The sequence below is a fragment of the Montipora capricornis genome, chromosome 14, assembly GCF_036669925.1.
Source record: "Montipora capricornis isolate CH-2021 chromosome 14, ASM3666992v2, whole genome shotgun sequence".
Lineage (NCBI taxonomy): Eukaryota > Metazoa > Cnidaria > Anthozoa > Scleractinia > Acroporidae > Montipora > Montipora capricornis.
This window is the reverse complement of record NC_090896.1, coordinates 29,096,454-29,123,953: the sequence shown is the minus strand read 5'-3', so window position 1 is coordinate 29,123,953 and position 27,500 is coordinate 29,096,454. Positions and strand designations below refer to the sequence as shown.

At 39.5% G+C, this 27,500-nt stretch overlaps 2 protein-coding genes across 2 annotated transcripts in view; one reads left to right on the top strand and one right to left on the bottom strand.

Annotated features, from left to right (window-relative positions):
* Positions 1–27,500, bottom strand: part of LOC138033653 (anthrax toxin receptor 2-like) — a 72,367-nt gene that overhangs the window by 6,505 nt on the left and 38,362 nt on the right. The window contains exons 18-22 of the mRNA XM_068881445.1: positions 27,064–27,216; positions 24,463–24,543; positions 22,760–22,816; positions 20,401–20,514; positions 15,964–16,044 (exon numbers count right to left, since the gene is read on the bottom strand). Of these exons, the coding sequence (XP_068737546.1) occupies positions 15,964–16,044; positions 20,401–20,514; positions 22,760–22,816; positions 24,463–24,543; positions 27,064–27,216 (486 nt within the window). The remainder of the gene's footprint in view (positions 1–15,963; positions 16,045–20,400; positions 20,515–22,759; positions 22,817–24,462; positions 24,544–27,063; positions 27,217–27,500) is intronic.
* On the top strand, positions 10,505–14,253 carry LOC138032225 (F-box/LRR-repeat protein 20-like). The gene is made up of 4 exons (XM_068879849.1): positions 10,505–10,847; positions 12,017–12,269; positions 12,908–13,171; positions 13,899–14,253. The coding sequence occupies exons 1-4, from the start codon at positions 10,505–10,507 to the stop codon at positions 14,251–14,253; spliced, it is 1,215 nt and encodes a 404-aa protein (XP_068735950.1).

Genomic DNA, 27,500 nt, shown 5'->3' with positions numbered 1-27,500 from the left:
ACGAAGTAAACATTAAAATGTAGTTTTAAAATGTGGAGCTCAGCGAGTCTTCAGTGCCTCTAGGCGATTCGCACCTACGTACGAGGCACTACTTTAAGGCAAGATCACGCCACTGAGGATCCTGTAGATCTTCAGATTTTTATTCGTACAAGCTGCTCGATCAATATGTCGTTGAACTAGTCGACTGAAAGGAAAATATTGCAGAAGTAGATTAATGTTTTGGAATGTCGGCGATAGGCTAAAAGAAGAATGCAACTGATTTCTTGAATATATTACAATTTGTGTCTTCTAATCTACACGATCTTATGGTTTGATTTCTTCTATTGATTGCCTTTAACGTTCTTAGTCGGAGGAAAGTGAAAAAGTAATTTGCGCGTTTGCAGTTTCGATTTATATATTTCTGAATTTCTAATTAGTTGTCACCTTTCAACTCATGCAAACTTGCTGTGGTAAATAAAATTGCAAATATAGTTTCATACAATAAAACAATTAAGCGACATAACTTAACGCGCGAATCACTTGGTTTAACGTATTAAATTTCAGTTGGAAATTCTTTTCGAAAAACAAACGATGTCTCCTTCGAAGCTTCCGTACGTTCCTTATATTTTTTGGGTAATGTTTTGTTGTGATACGCATCCAAAACCATGAGTTTCAAACTGCTGTTTATTCTTCGTTAGCGTTGTTCGAAATCTATAAGTTACACATAGTAAGCGTATCAGAAAAATAATTACAGTAAAACATAAGTATAACAAAACAGAATTGTTACCAAATGGTTGTCTTGCTTGAAGTGTATCACAATTAGGAAAGTAATTAAGTTCATTAATTGACTGTGACGTAGTTACAATTTCAACGAAACAGGTAATTTCCAACATAGATTAAGGAAAGATGCCGAACATTAGAAAATAACAGTACGGGAGAATAACTGTTTTTAATCATTTTAGTTAGAGATCGTTTTTTAAATTTCAACTATGTATTTACATGTATTTACATTCCGCTTGAAAAAAGGCCTTATGGGCTTATATTTAGAAGCATTAAATATTTAGAAGCATTAATTATTTAGAAGCATGACATAAGAGAGATTTATTCGCATCCTCATCACAAGGCGTGACCGCAACTGAACCTGATTGGCTAACAACTAATTTCCAGTCTCGTCTAAGTGAACACTCAACCGTGGTTCCTGCTTCTTTTCGTGCAATTACGTATAATCTGTGATTCACACAAGTTGTACTCAACCTACAAGATGTCTCATTCAAGGCTATTTTTCCTGGGTGCGTTGTTTGGTGCAATGATAAGCGGAACTATCGCTGTGTTGTGTATTCTAGCAATGAGACAGACTGCTGCAGAAGAACCTGAGAGGGGATCTAAAAGGTTTCCTCAAGAACACGACGAGAGAGACGTATAAGCCGAAACGGTAAGAGATGTTTAGCAGTTATTGCTTTTTAAAACAGTAGAGTGCAAGAAATATTGTCTGCTTTCAACACTTCCTCAAAACGCCTACCGAGAATTCCTAGATTCCTAGCTCTTTTTTCTTTTGTTAATCACAGTCAGTTTTTTGGCTTTTGTAATTATGGTGTTATTTAAGGGAACAGTCCAATTGACAAAAAGTATATTGTGGGACGTTGTTGTTTCTGTACAAGCAATAATCCCCAACCCCACAAACATTCGTGTTCGTTTTGTATTTAAAGTATATTATGCGGTTTCTCTTCTGAAAGTACGGGCGTGATAACTACAAAAATTTTTGTACAAGCAAAGACTTAACCACTTCTTTTGCTTTCTAGCAGTGATGAATAATGATTCAGTTTGATGTTTGATGCTGTGCTCTTCACCTTTGGAGGATGCATTTGTTAGAGATTTTTTATAAACATAATAAGTTGACTGTTTGATATCACCAAACTACTAAAACTGCCTTCGAAGTTAATTATTACGCTTAGGCTAAAAAATGTAAAGGGTAAACAGAACAGTTTACAGATAGGAAAAATATCATAAGCAACGGCTGGATGTGGTCGTCTTTGAGGAAATGTTTTTAGCTCATTTAAAAATGAGCGTAAGTGTATGCCAAAATAACTGTGTGTTACGGAGGACTGTGGATCAAACGGAATAAAATACAACTAACGGCATTGCGTTTTAACTTTGTTTCGCGGTATTTCTGTCATTTGATTGCAAAGGAGCACATAATTACACCTCCAGATTAGGGATCGAAAAACCATTGGAGTCAAGATACGTTAACGAGAAAAGACAACCCTGGTAAATGAGATGTAGAAAGGAATACTTTGTCATTTCTGAGAAACTAAGTTTGTAAATGTACATTGAAAGAATACTAAAGAAGCTTTCGCCTCAGGCTATTTGTTGATGTCGTAATTATTAAAAGAAAGAGTGTAAAGCTGGTAAATTAATCTGGGATAGATGTGGAACGTTTATTTCGGACAATCCTTCTTGTTTCACCGTGAGACTGCTCTCAGGTAATAGTGTTCGAAACCCCGGTGGTACAGCAACATTAGTCTAATTTTTTTACGTATGTAACTTGTGTGAATGGCTCCTATGTGCTAGTGTTTAAAGTGTATATGGCAGATTTTTTTTATTTGCTTGATTCAATGTACCAATTGTCCTGATAACAACTATTAAAAAAAATTCAATTTCGATTTTTCTTCCCTTAGTTTTAGCCATTAAATGATTGTGACGTCATCTCGGGAAAGCTTTGTATCTCTTGGTCATTTCTTTGATATATTTTCTTGTGAAGGCTTAGAACGGCCGTTAGATGCGTTGTATCCGGCTACACCATCACGAAAGACGAAGATGATTCAAGCGGAGCTCCCTGGTTATTTATTCTTACTGTCTGTAGGTCTAGTAAAAATAATAGGTTTCGAATTGTCCGCGTTTTGATGTTTCCGGTTGCTGGTTTAATAATTAAATCAGTTTCTTTGCTTTCTTCTATAGAAAAATTTATTGCCTTACCAGTGAATTCCACGGTAAATTTTACGCTTAAAACCGATATCGCATGAATCATGAGGCGATGAGTATGATATCGGTTTTTCGAGTGGACTTTACTTTGGAATTGACCAGTTTGGCAATGAATTTTTCTTGAACCGCATGGGTTTTAAAAGAAAACAAGCACACCCTCAGCGAGCGAATGCAAAAGGAAAAAAGCCATTTAAGGGTCAACTGTCAATAGCCAGCGAATAGGAATCAGCCATAAAAAAAAAAAAACTTTGTCAGTTCAAGGTCAAAGAAGAATTTTACTGATGTACTTTATTCCACTTTATCTCTTAAAACGAGATCATTCACATTTTGATGTATTTCATCGAAACACGCCAGGTTGGCTTGGAAAACGAATCGGCAAAATACGGCAATGCAACCAAGAAAGGACGAACTTCAAACAAGATCCTCTCCAACACTTAAATAACTTCTGAAAACACAAGCTAGTGAGATTTTCCTTTAAATTTTACGAGAACTCATTGCGATCACGTGTTTATAACAAAAGGGGAAAATTTCCTTGTCACTGCCGAGGCACAACGAAAACCAGTTGTGCAAACAGATTAAAAAAGCACTTGTTCCCCAGCATTTTAGAGCAAAACAAACAAACAAATCGACTTTTTCTTTATGTCCAAAAGAGTGCAGATAATTGTTATTTAATTTCAATTGACAATAAAAATTCGATTTTCATTCCTGAACAAAGGAAGAACCGATTAAACCACCTTTTAAATATACGTATCCACTTTAAATAACGCATCCATAAAAATAACAAACGGTTTAGTGCCCAAGGAAATAATTTGTGGAGTAACTTCTTCCGCTAATTATGAGCTATTACTGGTATTCTGCATTCTGTCGTTGTCGTTCTCTTTCGCTGTCCTTTCGTTTCTGTTCTAGACATACGTCCTCCAGGCATCATGTAACCTTATCAGAGCTTCTAAAGATATGCCAAAAATTGCAATACAGAGAAAAAAAACAGTTCTAAGCAAATAAAAATAAACACTCAGCTTTAAGTTTATATCCCTCCGATGCTTGACTTGCATAGCCACCAGTGTGGACCACAGATATCATGATATGTCAAACTGGATTGAAACCAGCGAAAAATGCAGAAAGAAAACATCTTCCAAACCGATTTCCACCTGAACACGAAAAGCGTTGACTGTGTTAATGTAGTATCGCCGTGAGCCCGCGATATGGTCACGTAATACTAGTCAGCGGATACTTTGTTTTGACAGGTGTCAATTGATCAAAACATGGATGTCCAATATCAAAGATGTATGCTGTAAACTAGCATGATACTGGTCACATTGGCATACATGGAGGGGTGGACGTACGTACGGTCGATGACGTCATGGCTATAAAACCAAGATTTCCCGCATCGATGGGTTACCACATTTTCTTTCTCCGCTATTAATGCATTAATTAACTCCTCCCAAGTCTTCTCTCATAATATGCAATACCTTACTCATTATACGAAGATACTTGCTTGAACCATAAGAAATTCTGATCAACTTTTATGAGGTCAATTGTTAATACTTGACCTTTGGCCTTTTTCGAAAGATATCTATCTCTTCAAGTGCTACAAGTAGTCCTGAATGGGAGCCACAACAGTATCAAGAGTAGATGATAATACGAAAGACAAAAAAACTTAAGCTGCATGTAACACATTACACAAAGGCAAGTTGCAACTTACCGAACGTTGCTTCATACGTAGCACTCTGTTCGTATATCTTTCCTTTGGTGATCTTACATTGTGAAATTTCGGCACTGGAACAACTCCAATGTCATCACCTTTTAACCGCTTTTGGTGAACTTTGATCCTTGAAAGAAAACTTGCGTGTGAAATCGTCTGGCGCAAAAGCACCGAGCAAATCACCGAGTTTTTTTGTTTTCAGTACTGGCACTCAGATTCCTCCATTCCTAGTCAAGTTTACGAAAGAGAGCAACTTTGTCTTTTTTTGATAGCTTTTGGCCTGGAATCACCGTAAAATGGTATTTCATTGATAGAAAAATCATTTTCTTCGTCTTTCGTGTTGTTGCAGCCGGATACAACGCATCTACCGACCGTATTAAGACTTCACATGAAATATCTCAAAGGAATGACCAACAGATATAAAGAAACGTTCCCGAGGTGACGTCACAATCATCTTCAGTCCCCCCGCGCGGTTTTGTACCCCGCCGGAAGTGAAATGCTACGTCTTTTAATGGCTAAAACTAGGGGCAGGAAAAATCGAAATGGGAAAAAAAGGTTTGCAGTTGTTAACAGGACAATGGGTGCATTCAATCAAGCAAATTAAAAAAAAAAAGAATCTGTCATATACTCTTTAAAATGCCGAAAATTGTATTGTATTGTATTGGTATAATGTACTCTGTACTTAATATGAATGAATCTTGTATGATGAGACAAAACGAGTTTCAGTTTGTGTGATAAGAATAAAGCAATGCATAAGATAACGAAAGAGACTGGTGCAGCAATTGAAAGCTAATGCAATAGTCAGTGGAAAGCCCCGCACCCCCATACCCGGGGAATAGCGGGGAATTAGACCAAGCCTACCTTCTAAATGAAGCAAATTCCCCGCTATGCGGAGCAATTTCGTAGGTCGAAACCAAGCTTTTCTCCCCCGCCCCCGAGACAATACAGTGCTTCAAACATCACAAAACACAATGTTGACCAAAATTAATATACTTCAAGAATTTTTACCTCAAATTAAACTTTGACAAATATGAAAATCAACAATTTAGTCCATTTCTCATACAGCCAAAATTGTAAGCTGAACAATAATCTACCTTGAGTTACAGATTTGGCGATCCAAACTTTACAATCTCTCCAAAAACAGTAATATTAATCACAGGGTTTAGCATAGCCCTGAAAAAGGCAATAAAAAAATACCAGTTTCCTTGGTGTAAAAAACAATAAAATCGCAACGACAATAGTCCAAACATGCATTTGACGTGCAACTCAATCTGACAATATTCCAGTTATTTCCCTTCTATGCATAAGCATACCCAATCTAAAGTACACTAAACCGACTATAACGCCGGTTCGCTAACAGAAATATTCTCAAAGAGCTATACAAATTTCACTCACGAAATGGCTGAAAAGTTATATATCCTATATCATACCATTATTAATTTACACTGTTAGTCTTTTTTACAAAATACTGAATTGATGTTATCAACTAAAAACATGTGATGGAATAAAACTGAAAGTAGATGCGATGCAAATTTTATTTAATTGCGGCCAAGACAATACTCAATTTAAAAACTAAACTCAATATATTTCAATTGCTTAATTTTGGTTATAAATTATGCTTGCGGTAATTAAACAACGGTTCGTGCGTGGAATTAAAGAGAGCTCTTAATAGGTCTTGAGCAGGGACACTCACAAACTGGACCCCAACTGGACCTCCTCGAGAGAGGAAAGAAAACAATAGATGGTTTTCACAAAGACGTCATCAAATTCTAAAATCAAGATCGCAAGTTGACCTAGAAATAAATCTTTTTTGAAGTTTCCAGTTCCGTGACGTCTTTCGTTTCGAAAATACAGCATTTTGAATTTCCGAATTGTCACCTTGCGTGACACCATGATACAAAGCAATTTGGGTTTTTAAAAATGTCTATCCCTACGAATCTCAGCACTTTGAGCCTTTCAAGTACATTAGGAGATGTGTTCATACACATGTATTTATTCTCATGAGCGAAAAGTACGCACTTTCATCGCAAAGTGAACTCCAAGTGTTTTCGTTGATTATCGGCCGCCATATTGGTGGACCACATGGCGACTCCATACAAAACCCTTAGCCTATGTACCCAACAATTTGCTAAAAAAGAGATAATCTTATTTTCATCAACGCAATTATATTAGAGCACAAGTAAATTAAAGAACGTAAAACTATGATGCAATCTTGTTTTCCCACAAAATTCATATACCACCGATTACAAAATCCTTCTACGGTTCTCTTTCTGCAATATTTTGCTCAGTTTCCATTCAGTCTTCACTTATTTGGCGTCCTCGTTTTGGTTAGCTGTTACTTCAGTTTCTTACCATCATAAGGATGTTACTGTGCTGCGAACATGACAACTACTTGATTTATTAATAAAACGACTATTGTCTTCTCAAATGATAAATTAAAATTACAAAAAAGAGAACAAAACGACCCTATATTTGGGAAATCTAGGGTATAGTATGTCACGCTTTTCGCTACTCGAGGACTATTAATAATAGTCCTCTAGTAGAGTAGCCAATCAAAATGCAGGATTTGCATTAGTCCACTAGTTGGTTGATACTAATAATTGTTATTCTCATTATTATTATTATTATTATTATTATTATTATTATTATTATTATTATTATTATTATTATTTATTTTTTCATTACGCCAATTCACAAAATATCCACTGCAAGCCCTGTTCACTGGATTCTTCCAGACTAAAGGCCCACTGATTCCAAAGCAAAGAGACAATGCAGATGCATTTGAGGTTCTCCTCCAACGTGACTGACTATGATCAAACCGATGTGCCATTGAACTTTTTGTTTTTGTGTTTACGTTAGGTTTTCTTTTTCTCATCAAAGATTTGCTTGCACATTCAAGTGATCGTCATTTATGCAATTTCTCAGCATATACATGAACGAAAACTCTTTCATTATTGTAAAGCTATTATGTACTGATCATGTAAATTATGTACTGGTTATGAGTCATTGTTAATGCTCACTATCTAGTACCTGACATTTGATATATACAGTATTTGAATTGTCAGTTCTAGCCTCATTCTTATCATCTTTTTTGATTATCATCCTTTCGTCATGATGGACAGGGGCGTACCTGCCTTTAAGCAAATAAACACGGGCTTACAAGTGATTCGGACTGTACGATATATATACTTGAAAAAGTATTAAAACGACTCGATTCGGACTGTACGATACATATATTTCAAACAGTATTAAAACGACTTGCAAAGCTCGGCTGTTCGACTCGGTAGTAATCCAGCTGTAGACTTGTTGAACGGCGTGTTAACAAGAGCATTACTCTGTCAAAACTCGCTCTCCGATCCAAACCGATCTCGAGTTGCTCTGTTTTCAGGGTTTGGTCGGTTTTTGAGAAAGAGACTGGGTCGGTGACCCAGTCTGATGCATGCTTACAGATACATACTCATTGTAGAAGCCGCGATTCGCGAATTTTGCGCCAAAAAGAACAGACGTCTAGCTTTCGAATTTCTTTGATTTCCACCAAGATTTCAGATATGTTTGCAACTAATGTGTCGCTAGTCAGGTCATTACGTTGTTGTTGTTAACCACAACCACAACTGGATGCATTTTGTTATATGTATATGACTGTTTAATATCTTGCATATGGAATTCTGGTATTTATTATTATTATTATTACACTTCCGCCCAAATTGCACCAGATTAAAAAAAATGCCTAGGAACGCCCCTGATGGACTTTTCACCCAAAAGAAAACGTACTGAGACTGTGTTTTTCTGGTCTTTTACTTAAAATCCTGACATTCAAGGTTCCAGCTCCACTTTGTACACTGACGATATCAGTTCTGGTTCAATTTTGTCGACGCTGGAAAAAGTAGCCAAAAAGTTTTTAAACTTTACATTAAGTAGACATATTATATCATAAGTTGTGAGGAGTTTTGAGCACAAGCACTTAGAGCCTACACCCAGCTGTTCTTGCTGTGTCACCGCTCCTACAATTCGATAACACACAATGTCGTACACCAGTGACCAGCCATGAGCTGCTTGGCATCGTTCTGACATTTTTGAGAGTGCGTCTTCGTTTTAGATCAATGGGTCTTAATTTTAGATCAGCGGGTCTTCGTTTTAAATCATTGGGTCTTCGTCTTAGATCAGTGGGTCTTAGGTCTTAGGTCTTAGTTTTTGGTTCTTCGTTCCTTTAGGCCAATCCGGGCTGGGTCACTTCATGTAATACCGGGCTGAAACTCATCCTGGCAAACCGCCCGGCAAACCCGACCCGACCAGCCCGGCTCATGTAATCGGCCCCTTAACCTTCTAGAATTCTCGATTTACGAGAAGACGATGTGATTTATTCGTTGCATTTTTGCTTTTAAGAAAAAAAGTTATGAAATAAAGACTAGAAAAAAACACAACTTGCTGGACGATATTTTTCACTAGGACCGTCTATAGATGGCGTTGCGGCCAGAAAAAAAGCCAAAAAGACGACATACGACCGTTAAAGCAAGATATGAAATGCGTAACATAGCCATAGGGGCCAATTACATACTTGAGACGTGCTGGCCCGGTTAGGCGGGCTGGCTCGTTAGCCGAGATCCCGGCACGTATGGGAAAAACACCAAAAATCAAGTTTGCGATTACATGATCAGCGGGCCAGTCCGGTTAGCCGGGCTGAGAATTTTCCACGTAATCGCGTTCACCGGGAAAGCCCGGTTAGCCGGGCCAGCGATTTCCCACCACTTTACTCCACTTTAGAGCAAAATGGCCCACGGAAGTCGTTTTTGTTTAAATAAAGAATGTACGAGATAGTAAACGCAGTTTTAGCGGCATGGAGAGACCGAGAATCCCTCTTCGAAGCACTGTGAGTGAGGAGAGGCTGTCCCGTTTGGCAATGACTCCACATACACAAGCACAAGAATGTGGATATTGACAATGCAGTTTCCGAATTTTCCAGTCGTAAAGCCACATTTACAGCTTATGTAATACACTGGTCTAATATACACTTTTATTAAAAACTGAACTACGGATATCAGATTTCCAGCATTTTCATTTGCTCGCCGGACACGGGCTATCAGTTCATATACTTGCTGTACCTTATATGGTCAAGGAACGCGTCAGCAATAAAGCGAGCTGAAAACATTTTTGAATGCAGCTCTGAAAAAAAACAAAGGTCGGCAAAAGCCGTTTTGGACTGGTTTTTACTGAGGCAGAAATCAATGCTTTAGTCGACAATTTTACCCCCGGGAACACCAAAGAAGAATTGTTGATCCTGGAGTTTTAGATAAAACAATTACTCTACTCGAGCTTGCAAGATATAAAATGATTATAACCAACTCAGCGCTACGCGCCTCGTTGGTTATCTATCACTTCATATCCAGCACCCCCTCGTAGAATAATTGTTAAACATAAGTAGTACCAAAGGTTGACAAATAAACAGCGAAAGTTACTGAATAGTTGGCATTTTTTTATGCTCTGATTTATGAAACTTTCCCCTTGAAACATGGTTTGCATCCCAGCGTTCGTTTTACTACGCCTTCCAGTGCGTACCTAAACGGAAAAACCACGCTACGCTCCAATCTAGGGCAAGGAAAAGTCTAAAACGAAAGCGAAGAAAAGGCTTCCAAGAAAAGTGTAGAAGATACGTTAGGAGTGACACCGAAAAAAAAAGCAATCGAATAAAAGATGTCATAACGAGAAAGAACTTTTACCTTTCTTTGCTACTTTCAATAAATGATCTATTAGTGACGCAACATACAAACTGCCGTTCTAATGCGCGAAAAATGCCTCGCACACAAAAAGTGCTGACTATCATTTTATCATATAATGCTCTCGCGCAAAATGAACATTCAGGAGTTTCCAGACACTTTAACGCTATTTATTTTTAGCTTTTTAAGTGAAACAGACTTGTGCCGAGTGGCTCAAACATGCAAAAGCTGGAGATTGATTGCATATGACAGCTCTCTGTGGAAATCGGTTAATCTCAAGCGCTTTCATAAACTGAACGAGATTTGTTTGATGAAAGTTATAAGAAGTCGCATGGTTCCTCTTCTTTACAAGCTTAATCTTGGAGGATTCACGCTGTCTCCCAGAGTATTTCATGTTCTCGTAAAGCACTGTCCGCGACTAAGGGTATTGTGCCTAGAGTCTGCAACATTTGTAGAAGACTTCATGGACAAGGCGAGTATAGCTATGTTCGTCAGAGTACAAAGGTTTTGTACCTGTTACTATACTGTTTCTATACTATTCTATACCATCCTACTATCCCATGCAAGGTTATATACTATTCCTGTTACTATGCTATATCCTGTTTGGGATTGGTCAAAACTTCTCCCGCCTTTTTCTCGACCACCGAATTAGGAGTAACATCAAGGCTACTTGAGATGTGTTTTTCGACGTTTTGCGTACTTCGTTCAACATCCGATTGGTTGATTGACGTACCAGAGTTAAGGCACAATTCACAGATTTGCCGTTACAAAACTCAAAAGCGTTTAGGATTCAATTTTAATCAAACAATATAGGGTGACCATTGTTTCCTGAATCTTGTCTTTCTTCCTAAGAGCTTTTAACCTTGCAAAATGTGTCACTTCGAAGGCACATTACTGGAAACAGTCAAATTATGTCTATATTCAGTCTTAACGTTCACCCAAAGCTGCCTAGAATCTTTTCCGCAGTAGAAATTTACTGTTGACATGGTCTCAAGGTTGGTTAAAAGCAAATTGTTTTATGCTCTAATGAGTTTCAGTTTTGAAGTCGTTCAATCAAACAATATAGGGTGACCATTGTTTCCTGAATCTTGTTTAATGGCCTAGCTATTACGAGTCTCCAAAGGCTCAGACGTGAAGAATCCGAACAAGAAATCGGAAAAGTTCGACTGCTGCAAATACGCACGCACGTTCCTCTAAGAGAAAAATGAAAGATAAGCAATAACAATCTTTCAGTTTTTACATTTTCTGCCTCATTTGCGAAGGGCTATCGTTTTCTGATCAGTCAGCCGAGAATAAAGTATTGAGTATTGAAAGTGATTTGCATAATGAAAATCTGAAAAATCGCTGAAAATTTGAACCCGATGTACCAAATCACCTCTGAGCAATGATGCTTTGAAGATTCGAAAGTATGAGATCATATTCATTGGTTCCTTTGCCACTCAAGAATTTATTAGTTTTTGATGGCTAATTACCTTTTGAAGTCAATTTGTAAAAAGCATGGGGCTTTCGCATGTTATGGAAACAAAACGTGAACAATGACGTCAGCAAAGACAAATCTTGACACACACTTCACAGGAACACCAGCATGCGGCGGCGATTTTCTTGATACATGTTAAGTAAATTACTTTGTCTCTATTTCAGGCAGAATCATTTCCCGAAAACCTCACAAAGTTAGACATACGGCATAGCTCTGGTCACCCAAGCGCATTTAGAGTTATCTCACAGTGTTTCCACACTTTGCAATGTCTTGGACTCAGTGATCCGTTCTTTGAAAGCCTTCCATCAATACAGGAGTTGCACCGAGTTTTCGCTTCACTACAGGCGGTGCGAATACTGGAGTTTAGCTACTGTTCGTTGCTTACTGACCAAATAGTGCGTTACATAGCAGAGAACTGCAGGTAAAGATTTTTTTCTTGGCTCAAATCACTTCACTTACTTTTGTGCAAAGGATGGGATGGGGAGGGACAGTATTTTCCAGTTCGCCCGCGCTTCCCAGCAAAAAGGTCAAATATGCAGGCTAACAAGAGTGACTTACGCGGTCTTAAAACCACACTCGTAAACAAAACCACATCAAGATAAAGGTATAAAAACTGCCAAAATACAAGTCCATTTCAGCAAGAAACCTTTCCGAGCATAACCCCATTTCAAAACACTTAGCTCTTAGTATTGTGCTGAGCAACTCTGACCAAAAAAAAAATGAAAAAAACTTTTAAAATGGGAAATTTTCAGCTCCTTGCTTCATTAGGGGTTTTTGAACGTAACGGAATGGGCCATTTTAAAGGGTTTTCAGTGAATCTGTCGGATATCCAAATGCCCTTACCCCAAGTGTTTGGGGATTAGATTAAACGAACTGGCTAAGCGTCGCCAGGTTTAGCGAAGCGTAAGAAAATACTAATCACGAATGAAGTTAATGGTGAAGATTTCGCAGTATGGAGTTTACGCGTCATTCCGTACATCAATAGTTAATCTAATCGAAAACAAGTAATTTATCGAAAAAATGCCTAGACTGCGATTTGACAAATTCCATCAATTTTAGGAATCTCAAGTCCCTTTGTCTTCGGAGATGTAACAACATCGAAGGCGAAAGTCTTCCAGCGTTAATCGATAACTGTTCGTCACTGACTTCGCTGGTACTGGACGGCACTAGCGTTACCGATGATGCTGTAAGAGCAGTGCGCTGGGATAGGTCAGCTGTTACCGAAGTGGACTTATCGTGGTGTCGACACCTTACTCAGGATGGTTTACAAGCCATGCTACCAAAATGTCGCTTTCTCCGTTACTTGCGCCTGTGTTGTTGCGGGTATGTTGAAAAGCCAAGCAAGTAATCAGTCCATCTGTCAAAGGCTCTTTCGATTGTTATAATAAATAGGGCAGATTGTCAAAATTGAAGAAAGAATCAGACGTCTACTAACAGCAGAAATATTCTTTCTAACTTTCTTCAGTTTTGTCATTTTTCATTAACTACGGTGGGAAAAGCAAATGATGATATTGAAAGCAAACTCAAAACCGTGATCAAATTGCTCTGTCAAATCGCAATCCACGCACAGTGAGAAGAGCCACTTACAATTTGAAGTAATTGTAAGTTACCGGGCCAAACCGGGGGAAAATACACGCATTGTTTTTCCTTCTCAGAGTTGAAAACTGAGTTGGCGTAATTCCAATTACGCTATTACTCCGGTCACTCTCTTGAGAGTCTGTCGAAGCTGAGATAAGAACTGCCAAATCTTTCGAGGCAAATTATAAAACAAAACTCCTCTACGTAATGTACCTCAGTTACGTGGGAGTTTGTAAGTTTGACAAAATTGGTTTAGGTTTATTTCCGTCCAGCTCTCGTTTAGTCACTGTAGCGAGACGCTACGCCGCGTCACAAGTGTTGCGTGACAGAGGGAGGAGTAGGACTGGACCAGTTATGCAGCAGATTGGTCGCCAGTGAGAGGGGCACGTTTTCTAGGCAGTTAATAAAGGATCTAAGGCGAACCCGAGGCAATCGCAAAGTAAACTCCTATCAAAACCAATCTTTCTTCCAGGTATGGTCACGCAATCACGGATGGAGTTCTCAATGCAATGACCAAGAAATCGTCATCGCTTCAAGTATTAGACCTTAGTTACAGCAGCGAAGTTACAAACACGGCGCTTGGAAGATTTGTAGCTAGTTGTCCTTCCTTGCTTTACTTAAGAGTCTACCACTGTCAGCTTCTGACATCAGCATTAATGAACCTCATTCCCAATGAATCCAGGGTATTCGTGGTAGCGAACTTTTTTACGGTGCAGCGAGGAGGTCTGGTGACGAGCATTGGCTCCGACAGACCGTGGGCGCTTTGGTCAGCACCAGTCAACTATTCACGAACAGTAAGCCTGGATCAAAGTCTTCAACAGGACTAAGGTTTTAACCTAGCTCTTCTTACCATACCATCCAGAAAGTGGTAGCAGATATTCGCCCGTCGCAGGAACAGCATAAGGGGACCGAATTACACTGTGCAATGCGAAAAGTGCCACAAAAGTAAAGCGTTTTGTCAAGAACCGAGGAAGAGGAAAAAATTATAATTTCACAGAACAATGAGTTTTTCACAACATGAAACAGTTGTATGGAAACCCATTTCTATATAGAGTAGCTCAATAGATTAGTTTAGGTTTAATCGCCCTTTTATCCTAATGCTTTTTGTAAAGCTGTTTTTGTAACTATTTTTTTGCATATGTTAGCAAAAAGAATTACATGACAATCGAAGTAAAAAATTTTCTCGTTGGTTTTTGGTACTTGCCAGAAATAAAATGTCACATTGAAGTGTGTGACTGACGATACTTGTAAATAATTTGTCTAGCATTTCAAGTTGTGAAGAAGGCTAACACAACATACTGGCTACAGAGATATTGAGTGATTTGATCATAACGTTAGGATAGAGAGAAGGCTGAGGAAGTATGCGTTGGAGCAGTTTTCGTAGGATTCAGGGCACGCACAAGACCAGCGAAACCCGCAAGAGAAGCTCTCAAAGATGTGTTTTCTTCCCTCTGGAGTTCCATCCCGAGGAAGCTAGGAGAGAGCGGTGAGGTTTTGGATAATGAAATAAACTTGAGTGTTTTAGGAGCGACAATGAAATGAAAGGAAGGCAATCGCTCTTTTTAAAGTATTATTTCACACATGTCCAATTATACACGAACTGAATCGGGTTGTCAATTGCTTTCTTACAACGGAAGTAAACTTCACTAACCGGAAGTATCGTTGCCAGAAAGCAATTACTAAGAAGACGCCATGTATATCATGTCAGATTGTGACGATTTCGATCACGGCAGTGACGACCCGTCCAAACGACAGTCGATCCGTCTCACCGAGAAGTTAGTGCGCGTTTTAAGACGGTGCCTACTAATTCAAAGGTATTTTTGCGCAGTTTATGAGGGAAAAGCATATCTCAACAAGTGTTATTGAAATCCAATATTTGTAAAGAGCTTTAAAATACAAAGCAATGTATGGCGCTCTTTTCAAAACTGAAGCTCATTTTCTCTGAAAATGTATGGTTACCTCCAATTTTCTTTTCGGATGCGAAGAGCACTTCAGTGCTAAGTTCTGCTTCTCCACATAGTTTTAAAATGCGCAAAAATATCACTGTATTAGTAAGCACTACCCAAAGGAAACCCGAGTATCTCGAGACGTACAGAACGTATGCGAAATAACTATAGCAGGCACCGTCCTTAACTCTGGTGAAAATACAATGCGTTGTATGCTTCGTTCTTAAAGCAAGCACCAGAATATGTGATAGAAGTAAGTGAAACTGAAGGAACAGAAACAGTTGATAATCAGTCGACCATCAAGGACGCGAGCCGAAGACATCAAGTTGTGATTGGGTTACACACAGTAGTTTCGAATTCGTCGTAGATCACGTAAAAGATGTGTAAAGGAGATTGCACTTTGCCTTTAAGGGCAAACAGAAAACGCAAGGCTGATGTTTGCCAGAAAACAATTGAAATTTCCTTTTTGTTACTCATTTTAATCCTTGGCGTGTCAAATGATGATGGCGATTGCCGAGACCATGAACCTTAATTCAGTCCCTACCTAAGAACAAATGACTGAACAGGAGTCGAAACTTAAATGTGACTTACATTTCCTCCTGGTTGTGGTCTGTGGGAGGCGACTTTGCGATACCCTACAGATGCAGCATCCACACCGGCCATCACTTTGATCTGCAACCACAATACGTACGTTTCTTCATTAATTTACCTGGATCAACATTTCACCATCTTCGTCACTATAATTCCGAGAATGCACTATTCTTTGGCATCACATTTACGTGAAATTGCGAGCGGCAGTGACTGCGTGACCATGATTTTCCCGCCATTTTCCGCGTGTGCCAGTTGCCGCTTGCCGTTTCTACGTGAAAGTAGGCATTTTCGCTTTTGCCGTATACGTTTAATTTTCCTCTCGTTTAGGTTTCATGGCTATAGATCGTTCATAACTGACTCCTTACCGCAATTTTCTTCATGAAATCTTGTTGACTCTCTGTTTACTCACAAAACAGCTTCATCAAAACTCGAAAAATTTAACACGTATGGAGTTTCATTTTATATAGCGTCTTTTTCTACAAGCAATGTTTGAAAAGACTCCGAGTTTTAGTTCTTGTTTTTTTAAACTAAATACTCGAGATTAACAGAGTGCACTCCGTTGCCGTTGCCGTTGCTGTGGGTCACGCTAAAGTCACAAGCTTGACTCCATTTAACGTGAAACGTTAAACGGAAAGTCGACGTTTGCCGTTTCACGTAAACTGATGCTAAATCTCTCCTATCACTCGCAGGCCAAAATTACTGAATGCTGATTGGCTGAGACGGAGGACATTTTTTCTTAATCACGAGGGAACTTTTGTTAATCATGAGGGCATGATTACTTGATCCTGACTGGTTAACAGTTGCTCAGTCACAGCAAGCGAAGTTACAAGAGAATCCTCTTCCAAATTCTGACTCTGATGAAACTGCTTTTTTTTCCACATGTAAAATACAGTTTAATTAAATTAAGCGCTATTTCTGTTGACAGCATCGATTTATTCAATTAAACTTTAACCGAATGAAAGCATATTAAGTTGATTGTCATTTGTCGCAGCACTGAACGGGCTTCCCTCAATACTGATTTTGCCCTTTATGTGATAAACATGTAATCGCAATGTGCCCTCACGCAATTAAAGATTAAGTTTAATAAATTCCAAATTGCCCTTGTCGCTTCGCGACTCGGGCAATTTTGTGAAACGACCTAACTGATTAGAGGATTAGAGTGTAATGTGAAGAGCTAAGTTTCTACCCCATATGAACCATGTGAGCGTTAGCCCTACTGATAGAAATGGGCCCACACAAGGACAGAGAAAAACTCTGACCAGGGTGGGAATTGAACCCACGACTTTCGGGTTAGATCACCGCTGCTCTACCGACTGCGCTACAAGGTCAGACGGGAAGAATATGCGTGAAATTAATCCTTTAAAATTGCCCTCGGGCCCACGCGATTACATATACTAATTTCAGTCCTAGCAGTAAAGCAAGACAATAGTCAAATGAATATAGTTTATAAAACTAGTTCCCACGAGTCTCCTATAGCTCAGTAGTAGACCATTAGAACTAGTAATCGGAAGGTCTTAGGTGGACTTCTGCAAGGAGCACTCGGGTTTTTTTCCGAGTATTGCCGAGTGACCATCGGATAAAAAGATGCATTTCTTCAAAACGGAAAGTAGTTGATTAAGGTGTATTTGCCGAGAGTAAGCTGGGGCCCGTTTCTTGAAAATCCCGAAAACTTTTCGGGCCCGAAAAGACATTTTTGAAACTGCCAACTGCTTGTTTTGGAAAGCTGATCTTTTAACATGTTTTCAAGGTAAAAAAAAAGAAAAATAACTGTGAAGTTTGACCACTTAAATCCTCTCCGTTTTTCAGATACAAAGGGAATTGGGACACCCGAAAATGGCCCGTAAAGTTTCGGAACGTTCGAGAAACGGGCCCCTGGTCAATAGACCTCTTTACCGATAGGACGGCCATTTTGAATTCCACTGTTTCAAGTAGCTATTATGGGATTCTCAAGGGGCAAATGCATACTAATTTGCCCTCCCCTCCCCCTGAGAATCCAATAATAGCTATTTGAAACAATGTAATTTAACAAATAATAAAATACAACTTATTAAACTTATATTGCGCAATTATAGATACTTGTAATTTTCAATAGACCACTTTCGATATATTAAAATTCAGCTCGGCAGCGAAACCTAGAGGACACAAACAAAGGAAACTGAATGAACATGTTTATTCATTTCGTTTCTTTGTGTCCTCTACGCCTCACTATCAACCTGAATTTTAATATATCGAAAGTGGTCTATTGCCCCGTATAGATAAAGTTGAAATGAAAGTCTCTCGGTATTGCGCATCTTCTAGCCGTAGTGAATGTCACTGTTTAAAAGCCAATCGGAAGCGTCGTTATAACTCGCGCGGGAAATTTACACTTACACGTGAAAATTTCTCGCTCCGTCATCTGCAAAAGTCGACATTTCCCTGAGTTCATTACTGATTGTTTAATAATCGAGAAATGTTTACGCGTATGTGTAAATTTCCCACGCGAATTGTAAGGTTGCTTCCGATTGGTTCATAAATGATAACATTCGTTACGGCTAGAACGTGACGTGCGCAATAACGAGACACCCTCACTTTAAGGTATAAAGAAGTGGATGCCTTAGGGCCGATTTACACGGTACGATTTTTGTCGCATGCGACAATGGCTTACGACAGGCTCACGACATGATTTACGATTGTTGTGTACGTCAGGAAAATGTCGTAGCATTTTAAAACATGTTTTAAAACGCTACGACAATCGTAAGTCATGTCGTAGGCCTGTCGTGAGCTTGTAGCATGCGACAAAAATCGCACCGTGTAAATCGGCCCTTAGAGATAGGAGACGAATAAGCTGTAAGTTACGAATAATCTCGATCTTATTAGGGACTTCGTTTCCAGTTCCTTCAACAGTGAGGCTGGACTCAGGTTTAGGGCCATCTTGAAAAGACGCACACTTCCCCTGAAAAGTTGTAACGTACTGTTTCTGTTGCGCTTGCGCATTGCTTTTGTTTACAGTCGTCTTCTCACGGAAGACAGTATACCAAAGCAGAAGAGAAATTTTGTTCTGGAGCTTTCTGATTTGGAAAACGAGAAACCACGCACATGGAAGCAAAATAAACAACGAAAAAAATAGAATCAGGCTTTTTTCGGCTAAAAAGCAAATTTCTTTTGCGCAAAAAGTGTTGCATGTATGCGAAAACGGAGAAAATTTTGAGAAATGTTTTCGCAACGACATTTCCGCAAACATATAAGCGGTAACTTGATTTTCTTCATTTTTGACTAGGATGTACCCAAGCTCGTTCCCAGGTCCTTGGAACGAGGTTGTTATTTCCCCTCATATTAGAAACAAATCCGTGCACTTGGTGACGAAGCCGAGAAAAACTGTGACATTGAGAACAGAATTAGTTTTGATTCATTTGACTTGAAACATGTCAGCTGAAATTTAAGGAAGAAGATACTTAACAACGTCTTACATGAAGTCAACGAAATTTTATCGGCAAAGTCATGTTGGGGGCATTACGCACACTTGCAAAAGCTTGTGAAAGAATCGAAATTCTAACTGTCCGATTACCAATTCGGATGATCTAAGATTGAGCTACACTGGACCCATAGGCGTTAAGACTTTGAACTAGGCTGAAGTGCATCGTCTTAGAGGTCTACTGCAACACACTTTCAGAGAGTAAGTGGCCACGAGCGACCTGGACCGTCTGAGAATCCGGCCATTTTTCTTGGGAATCTTGTTCATTATTTCCCTGCCTCAAACTCACATACTCGCAGATTAAGCTCAAGTCGCCCTTGGCTATCCTTTTATCTGTTTAACAAATCGAATGTGGTTCAACTTTGTCTGTACTCTTATCGACAACGATATTTTTCATTACAGCGGTGAAAATGTTGTGGACTTACTAGGCTGCGTCTCGTGAGTCCACAATAAATTTTGACTACTGTGATGACGAATATCGTTGTCGATAAGAGTGCAGACAACATTGAATCACATTCGATTTTTTTTGTCACAATATTCAACGTCAAAGAATATGTTTAAGTGATTTCAGAGCATAACCAAAATCATGACACAAAGAAAGAGGAAGCGTTGTCTATAACTTCCTCGGAATCTGATAGGCTTATTTCCCAAAATGACGCGAGCAGCGTTGCCTAGACTCTTATCGACAACGGCCAATCAGCCAATCAGATTGCGAGATTACAAGAAATTGTGGCAAAATACTAAATATATCAATTTCACAGTTTTACACAGTCTTGATCATTTTTGGCTAAGCTCAGGAAAGGACGAATGTATTCACTCATATGTTATGAAGCATTTTGATGAAATCATTTCCGTTCAGTTTCATGGCAAAGAAAGCCACAGCTGTCTCACTTTCTCGCACTACCACTGCCAAACAATAAGCTTCTATTCCAATCCCAAAAAAAACGCGTCCGAGGTAATTTGAATTCGCAGTTTGATCAATTTACCTTAACTGCTGTCCAACAGCCTGGCGTGTTACTACGTGATCGCTTTTTGGGCTTTGAGGAAGCTATTTGCGGTAGGCCCGGATCTTCGTCGTCAGTATCCTCGATAAGTATCGGCTAAAATGACAAAAACAGATTGGTAAGTGTGGTTAAAGCTGACACAGGAAATCTGTAGTAGCGAAAATTATTTTTTCTCCCGTACGTGAGCGGGTGGTATTCCACAAATACTAGGGAGCTTAAGCACGCGCGTTTTTGAGACGCGGACGGCGACCGGAAGAGAACATTTCGCGTGCCAGGACAGTGGTATCTCCCAGATTTTTATACTAATCATCTCTAATGGAGAAAAGATATTTAGTTATGTAAATGTGGTTGTGTGAATACAAATTAAAAGAGAAAACGGCTCACTTCCGGTTGTCGTCCACGTTTCAAAAACGCGCGTGCTTAAGCTCCCTACTGCCATCTCATTGCTTCCGGGAGCCGGTGAAATTTCCTCCCCTGGCCCACTCAAAGCGTGCGGTACCGTGCAATACCGTGCGGTACCGTGCGTGATGAGTCGTTGATTACATCACGTGGTACTTTGCAATTTTTTTCGTAACCCTTATAAGATATCTAAGTTTTCAATACGCTAATACAAATACTGCGATGAAACCCTTTTCTTTTATTTGCTTTACCTGCACTATAGTGAACTCTCACATCACAAACCGCTTACGAGGGAGTTGTCTGTATCTCGCTAGAAACTTTTCAAAAATCTTACCGCGATTACAGGCCCAGAAAAAAAAAGCTAAAGTGTTGTTTACCAGCCCGGGTCGATCCGTATTAGAAAAAAACTGGCCCTCTGTCTTAATACCTAAGGCAAAGTTTTTGTCAACACCGTGACCTCCTGGCTGGTGAATAACATATATATCTTTTCATGAAACAGGTCGGATACCTTCCTCGGTAGTTCAACGGCCACGATAGAAAACATAACTGTAAACGACAAGACCACTTATCAACAACTTACCACTGGTTTCATGAAATATTTACAGAGGAACGGCGATGTGTTGGTTACTCCATCTTGCCAGCCATTTTATATTAAGGAAAAGCTCAAACAACCTCGTTCCCAGGGTCTCTCTTCTCTGCCTACATTGTCGTTGAGAAAAGACCCTGGTTCACGCTGGTCACGTGTCTCCCAGAATGTATGTTAGGGGATGGGTGGCAATGTAGGCTTTGTCGACATTGCGAAGAAGGGAATCAGCACGCAATTGATTTTTTTGGCCAGATGACCATTGAGAAAACGTTTGACCGCAGTATTTTAAATACTGCAGTATGGAATTCGACGTGAAAGGCACAAGGTTGTGGTCAAATCGATCGGACGCCACAGAATATATACTCGCGTCATTCATGTTTTCTCCCGTGTGAAGGTCCGGATTAACGAAGACTGCTAATAGTTTGCGACAATTTTAAAGAAAAGAATTGTCGTGCAAGAAAACAAGTGAAACGTTTATCCATGGGAAACAAACATGTTCAGCGATCAGCCGGTGTGATATTATTTAAGTTCTTATGTCACGTATCGACCTCAAATCATCAAATCAAACTGTATTAACATGTGCAGGTACTTTATTTGTTCTTTGATTTTCTTTTTTCTTTCGAATGTTAAAAACAACGTGATTCCTAAAGTCGCAATCTTGTACTGCAAGTAGACACTTTGGACTTACGATATTTATATTTCAACAACTTCGTGTAAATTGTCGATGTCGCCAAGGCCCGTTTTAAACGTCGCATGTCACATGTGCCGAATCTAATGCAAAAGAGCGAAAACAATAGATTTTTCTTAGCCAGAGAAGAGAGACCCTGGCCTGTGAAAGAGGTTGAAGCTCAAACGGGGCCCCGATGTGTGCATTAAAAGGACAAACGATAGATATAACTAAAGTTGTTTTGGGAGCAACAATAAAAATTGCAAATTAGACGATTTGAGATCGTAAGCCAGGCTTTAGCTATGCATGCTGCTGCGAGTGTCGATAGACCCTTTGCATAAATGACGCCAAAATTTTAATAACAAAACTTTGTACACCCTTAGCCTCGTACTTATGTTTCTAGACAAAGGTTTTTTACATGAATTTGAGGCTTAGGATGTACATTGCCATTTATGCAAAGGGCTATTAGCACTGCACAGCGATTTTAAAAGTAGCATGCATAACGGCCGTTATTACGCATGTGAAAGGAAAAGATCATAAAACTAAAATAGTACAGAAAAAAAGCCATATATTTGATCAAAAATAGTGATTAGCTTTTTGCCACCCTTATTACGTGTCCGCAGCATCACCCATTGCACGTGACGGATATACTTTCCCCCGACTAATAACTGAAGTAGTTCTAGAGTTACCTTTGCTTTAGCAAGTCTTGCTCCAGCCTCAGTAGATCCTTTATCTCCCCAGTCAACCTGTACTTATAAAAACACTATTCAGAACTACGTGCAAATGTGCGCAAAACAGGATAGGTCCAAGATCATCAGTGGCCACACCACAATTATTGACCCTCTCAAAATAACACTAAAACTTTCAAAAGAACAAATAGTATAGAAATCACGCTGCGTACGTTCGTTCCGCTGGCACGGCAACGCCCGGTCTAGATATCTAATTAGGCAGCTTAAGCAACGACAACGGCGACGGCAACGAGAACGTCATCTCAAAATATAAATTCGCGTTATTGTAATCGCTTCGTTACTATTTCAACTTTTTTAATGTGACGGGGGTGTGGTAGTTCCTCAAAAATGACGCTGGTAGGAACGGCGCTCAATTTAGGGCAGAAAATGAAAATTTATCCTCAAGTAATGACGTTGTCCATAAAACCTCAAATTTGGCTATTTCACATTGTAGTTTTGCTGACGACGGCAAAGAAATGGACAAAAGTGAAACACACACGTGCAGGGCGTGCAAAGCTATTGTTTTTGCCTACTAAATATGCAAATTTGTGACGTTCTCGTTGCCGTCGCCGTTGTCGTTGATTAAGCTCCCTAATATTGTCTTATAAAATAAGGACGCTGGCAAAAAAATTTTTCGTTTGTCGCGCCTTGACATCTTTGTACTTGAAGTATAATGTCTACCATCTGGGTAAACGTCTCTTTTTTCATCATCCTTCGCACAGACTGGTACAACCTCCTCTTTTCTCTTATTTTTAATAAATTCTCAACAATGAAAATGGCGATTACGGCATTTATGCGTTTTTCCTCCATCTTATCACAGGCAAGAATAGTCCTTAGAGCATTTGCTGTGCAAGCAGCCAGTGGACATCATAGTTTCAAAACGGGGTTATCGGGTCGCACAGGAAACAAATCGGAGCGAAACATCGAGTTCGGAAGCGATGTTATATATTTTTCACATCATTTCGTCATGGTTAGACATTGTATTGCATGCGGATGCACAGAGTCGCAGCAAGAAGAAGTAATCCCAAAAATATATTGGCATTTGGTGCATTTGACCAAAAAGGAATTGCTACAAAAATGGCTGATTAAGATAAAAAGTACGAAAAAGCCGGTAAACAAGAATTCCTACTTATGTGGCATACGTTTTGAGAAACGATGTTTTCAAAAACCGCTTGGAGGACAGACGATGCTAGACATATTCTCACTGGGGGCCATAATGTACAAACGACCCTTATTCCATAGAGATTCAAGTTGGAAATTCCTGTGCATCTATTGTTCCACAGGAGGACCTTATTTGCATAATTTATTACCATTTTGGTACAAATAGGCTTGTTTTATCCCGTTTATTCCTCTCTTTGGCTTTGAACGCACCTCGGGGATACTACCCTCCCACCTCCCCGTAGCGATGGCTTGCGTGTTGCCGTGGCTCCCATTCCTTCAGCCTGCAGGCTCGCCTCTTCCCATAACTTACTTCTGCCCGGGGTGTTTGGGAGTGAGGGATCCCAGTGATAATTAATTACTATTTTCAGTAGGCTGACCCGATAGCGTCGTTTTGAAGCTATGATGTTCACTAACCGCTCACACAGCAGACGCAAGTATAACTCAGCTTATTAAAAAATGGACCATCGCATACAGCAGGTAGTCAAAGAGTCCCTTGCACTTACCCTCACGGGCGCAATTCCACCAACACCTCCACCCCCATAGTAGGAAACATCAACAGTTGGCCATTTCACTCTGCCAGATGCCTGACAAAAAAAAAATTAACCTTGCCGATTGAGCTCAGCGTAATCTTATGAGAGATGTACCCCACACTTAACAGTTTGAATTGGGCAAATTTCTGTACATACAGGTAATCACTGCCCGTGAAACCATTTAATAATAATAATAATAGGACATTTATAATGCGCAAATTCCATAAAATGTTCAAATGCGCAGGACAAGATTAAAAACGAAATAGAAAGGCTAAAAAGCTAAAATTACAATTAAGAGTAAACTTACAATACTTTAAAAAGCTAATATTACACAAGTAAACTCACAATAATAAAAACAACTATGATAACAATGCGTGACGGAAAAGGTGAGTTTTTAGCTTGGCTTTAAAAATACTAACTGTGCTGGCGCTTCTTATGTCAAATGGTAACGCATTCCACAGTTTCGGTGCAGCACAGGTAAAAGAACGATCACCTAGTGTAGCTTTAGATTTAAAACGCGGGTAACTAAGTAAAAGGTTATCACTAGAATTCCTTAGATTGTATTTAGATGGGAGCCTAAGAGAAATGAGCGACGATAAATAAGTAGGCGCTAAAAAATTTAGAATCTTAAAAGTAGTTAAAAGTATTTTAAAATCAATTCTATATTTAATCGGCAACCAGTGTAATTCATAAATAAGAGGAGTCACATGACAAAATTTCTGTTCTCTAAAAATCAGTCTGGCGCAAGCGTTCTGTACTCGTTGCAGTTTATGCAACAAGCAGTCTGGTAGTCCATATAAAAGACCATTGCAATAGTCAAGGCGACTTGTTATGAATGCATGGACAAGTATCTCAGATGACTGCCGTGAAAGATACTTTCTGATCCGACGAATATTATAAATATAATAAAATGAAGAGGCACAAATTTTTGTGATGTGTGATGCCATGGACAGCCTCGAATCAAACCAACAACCGAGATTTTTTGCGAGTGGCACGGGATGAATATCTGAGTCACCCACACGTATATTGATATTATCTAGCTTTCCCAGCTGTTGTGATGAACCAATGATGAGGAATTCTGTCTTGTTGTCATTAAACTTAAGATCATTATCCAACATCCAAGAACGAATGTCTCTAATGCAGTCTTCCATATTCCTCACCACAGCAAGTTGTTCAGCTCTGTCGTTGGGACTAAATGAGATGTAAACTTGTGAATCATCAGCGTAACAGTGAATCATGGGCAGATGATGTTTAATTATCTCAAAAAGCTCACTCGTGTACAACGTGAACAAGAGCGGACCAAGGCAGGAACCTTGAGGCACGCCGCATTCTAATTTAAAAGGCTTAGATAGTGACTCATTGATCATTATCCGCTGAGTTCTTCCAGACAAATAAGATGCAAACCAGGAGAGGGCTTTTCCCTGTATACCAAATGAGTATTCAAGTCGACGAAGCATAGTGTCGTGATTAACTGTATCAAAAGCAGCAATCAAGTCGAGCAGAATCAGCAAAGTAACGCGCTGATTGTTCATGTTCAAGAGGATGTCATTCATAACCTTAAGCAGTGCAGTTTCTGTGCTGTGGTTTTGTCGATAAGCTGATTGGAACACTGGGAACAGATTGCTACAATTTAAATAATGCTGTAGTTGCTTGGTAACCGCAGTCTCAACTAGCTTTGAAATATATGCCAAATTACTCACTGGTCGAAAGTTCTTAAAGACAGGGGGTAATCCATCCTTTTACAGCAGCGGCCGCACTAGAGCACACTTCCAGGTGCGCGGAAAATAACCAGAATCAAGCGAAAGGTTAATTATTTTGGTGATTGCAGGCAGTAGCACATTAACGCACTCATTAAGAAGCTTGGTTGGAATAGGATCAAGAGGGCAGGACTTCTTAGACGAAGCTGTGATTAGATTAAGCACCTCTGATTCAGACAACAGATTAAATTCTGAAAAACAGGAAGCAGTCACAGTACTAGTTGCGTTAACAGGAAGGCAGATCTGGTTTGTACTAGCAGACCTGATATCAGACCTGATATCAGCAATTTTTTGGGCGAAAAATTTTCCATTTGCAGATGACACGTTTGATTCAAGGAACTCAAAACAACTCCCTGGACAGTTCCAATTTACAATGGGCTCTTTGCAGCTTAGTGATCACATGGTACCAGGAACCCATGACTCCATTGTGTTCGTGTCACGGCGTTTTCACAGAGCGATATATTTTTAGATTGAATTTTCCGCGAATGAGACTCCCACAGGAGCCCGATGACCAATTACAAGAATCTAACCCGATGTCACAGGGTCACCAACCGGAACTTCTTTTGGTTTTTTCGGAAAAGGTAGTCTAAAAATAGATATGTCTGTAAAAATGCTGTGACATATACACACATGCGCACTGGGACATCTAAAACAAAGAACATTTAAATCCCTTCCGCAATCTGCGTTCCAGTATGGAGATTTTTGTACCATGTGATCACAAGCTGCAAAGGGCCTATTAGATACTCAGCTTGTTTTGGAGTGTGTGAAACAAAAAAAAAAGTGTTCTCTTTTGTCTATAGTAAGATAGCTTGCTTACAGTCCTTTCCGTCGGAGGAGCAGGTGGAGTGGGGGGAACAGGAGGTGCCGGACGGGGAGGTTGATACGGTGCTGGAGGCCGGGGTGGAACTCGTGGCCGATCCGGGGCTGGTGCCTGTTGCTTTAAAGATGCAGGTTGATAGTTCTGAGGAGGCTGGAAAGGACAAAATAGTCACCAGTTATGTTTTTACTGAAAACATGAAGAAATTCTTACGACGGCCATCTTTGTAGCCCCAATATATGTTTTGGGAATAAAGCTCTATTCCGACTAAATTCTTAACAAAACATTTTCTTGCGTATCAGTTAAAAAACGCCAATTACATTGTGGATAACTACTCTCTTTTCATAGCTGCTCTTTGCGCATGCTTCTGGAAGGATAACCTGACTTTCAAAAGAAGGTTTAAATGCAATAAAAAACAGGGACCTCGCAAAAACAGC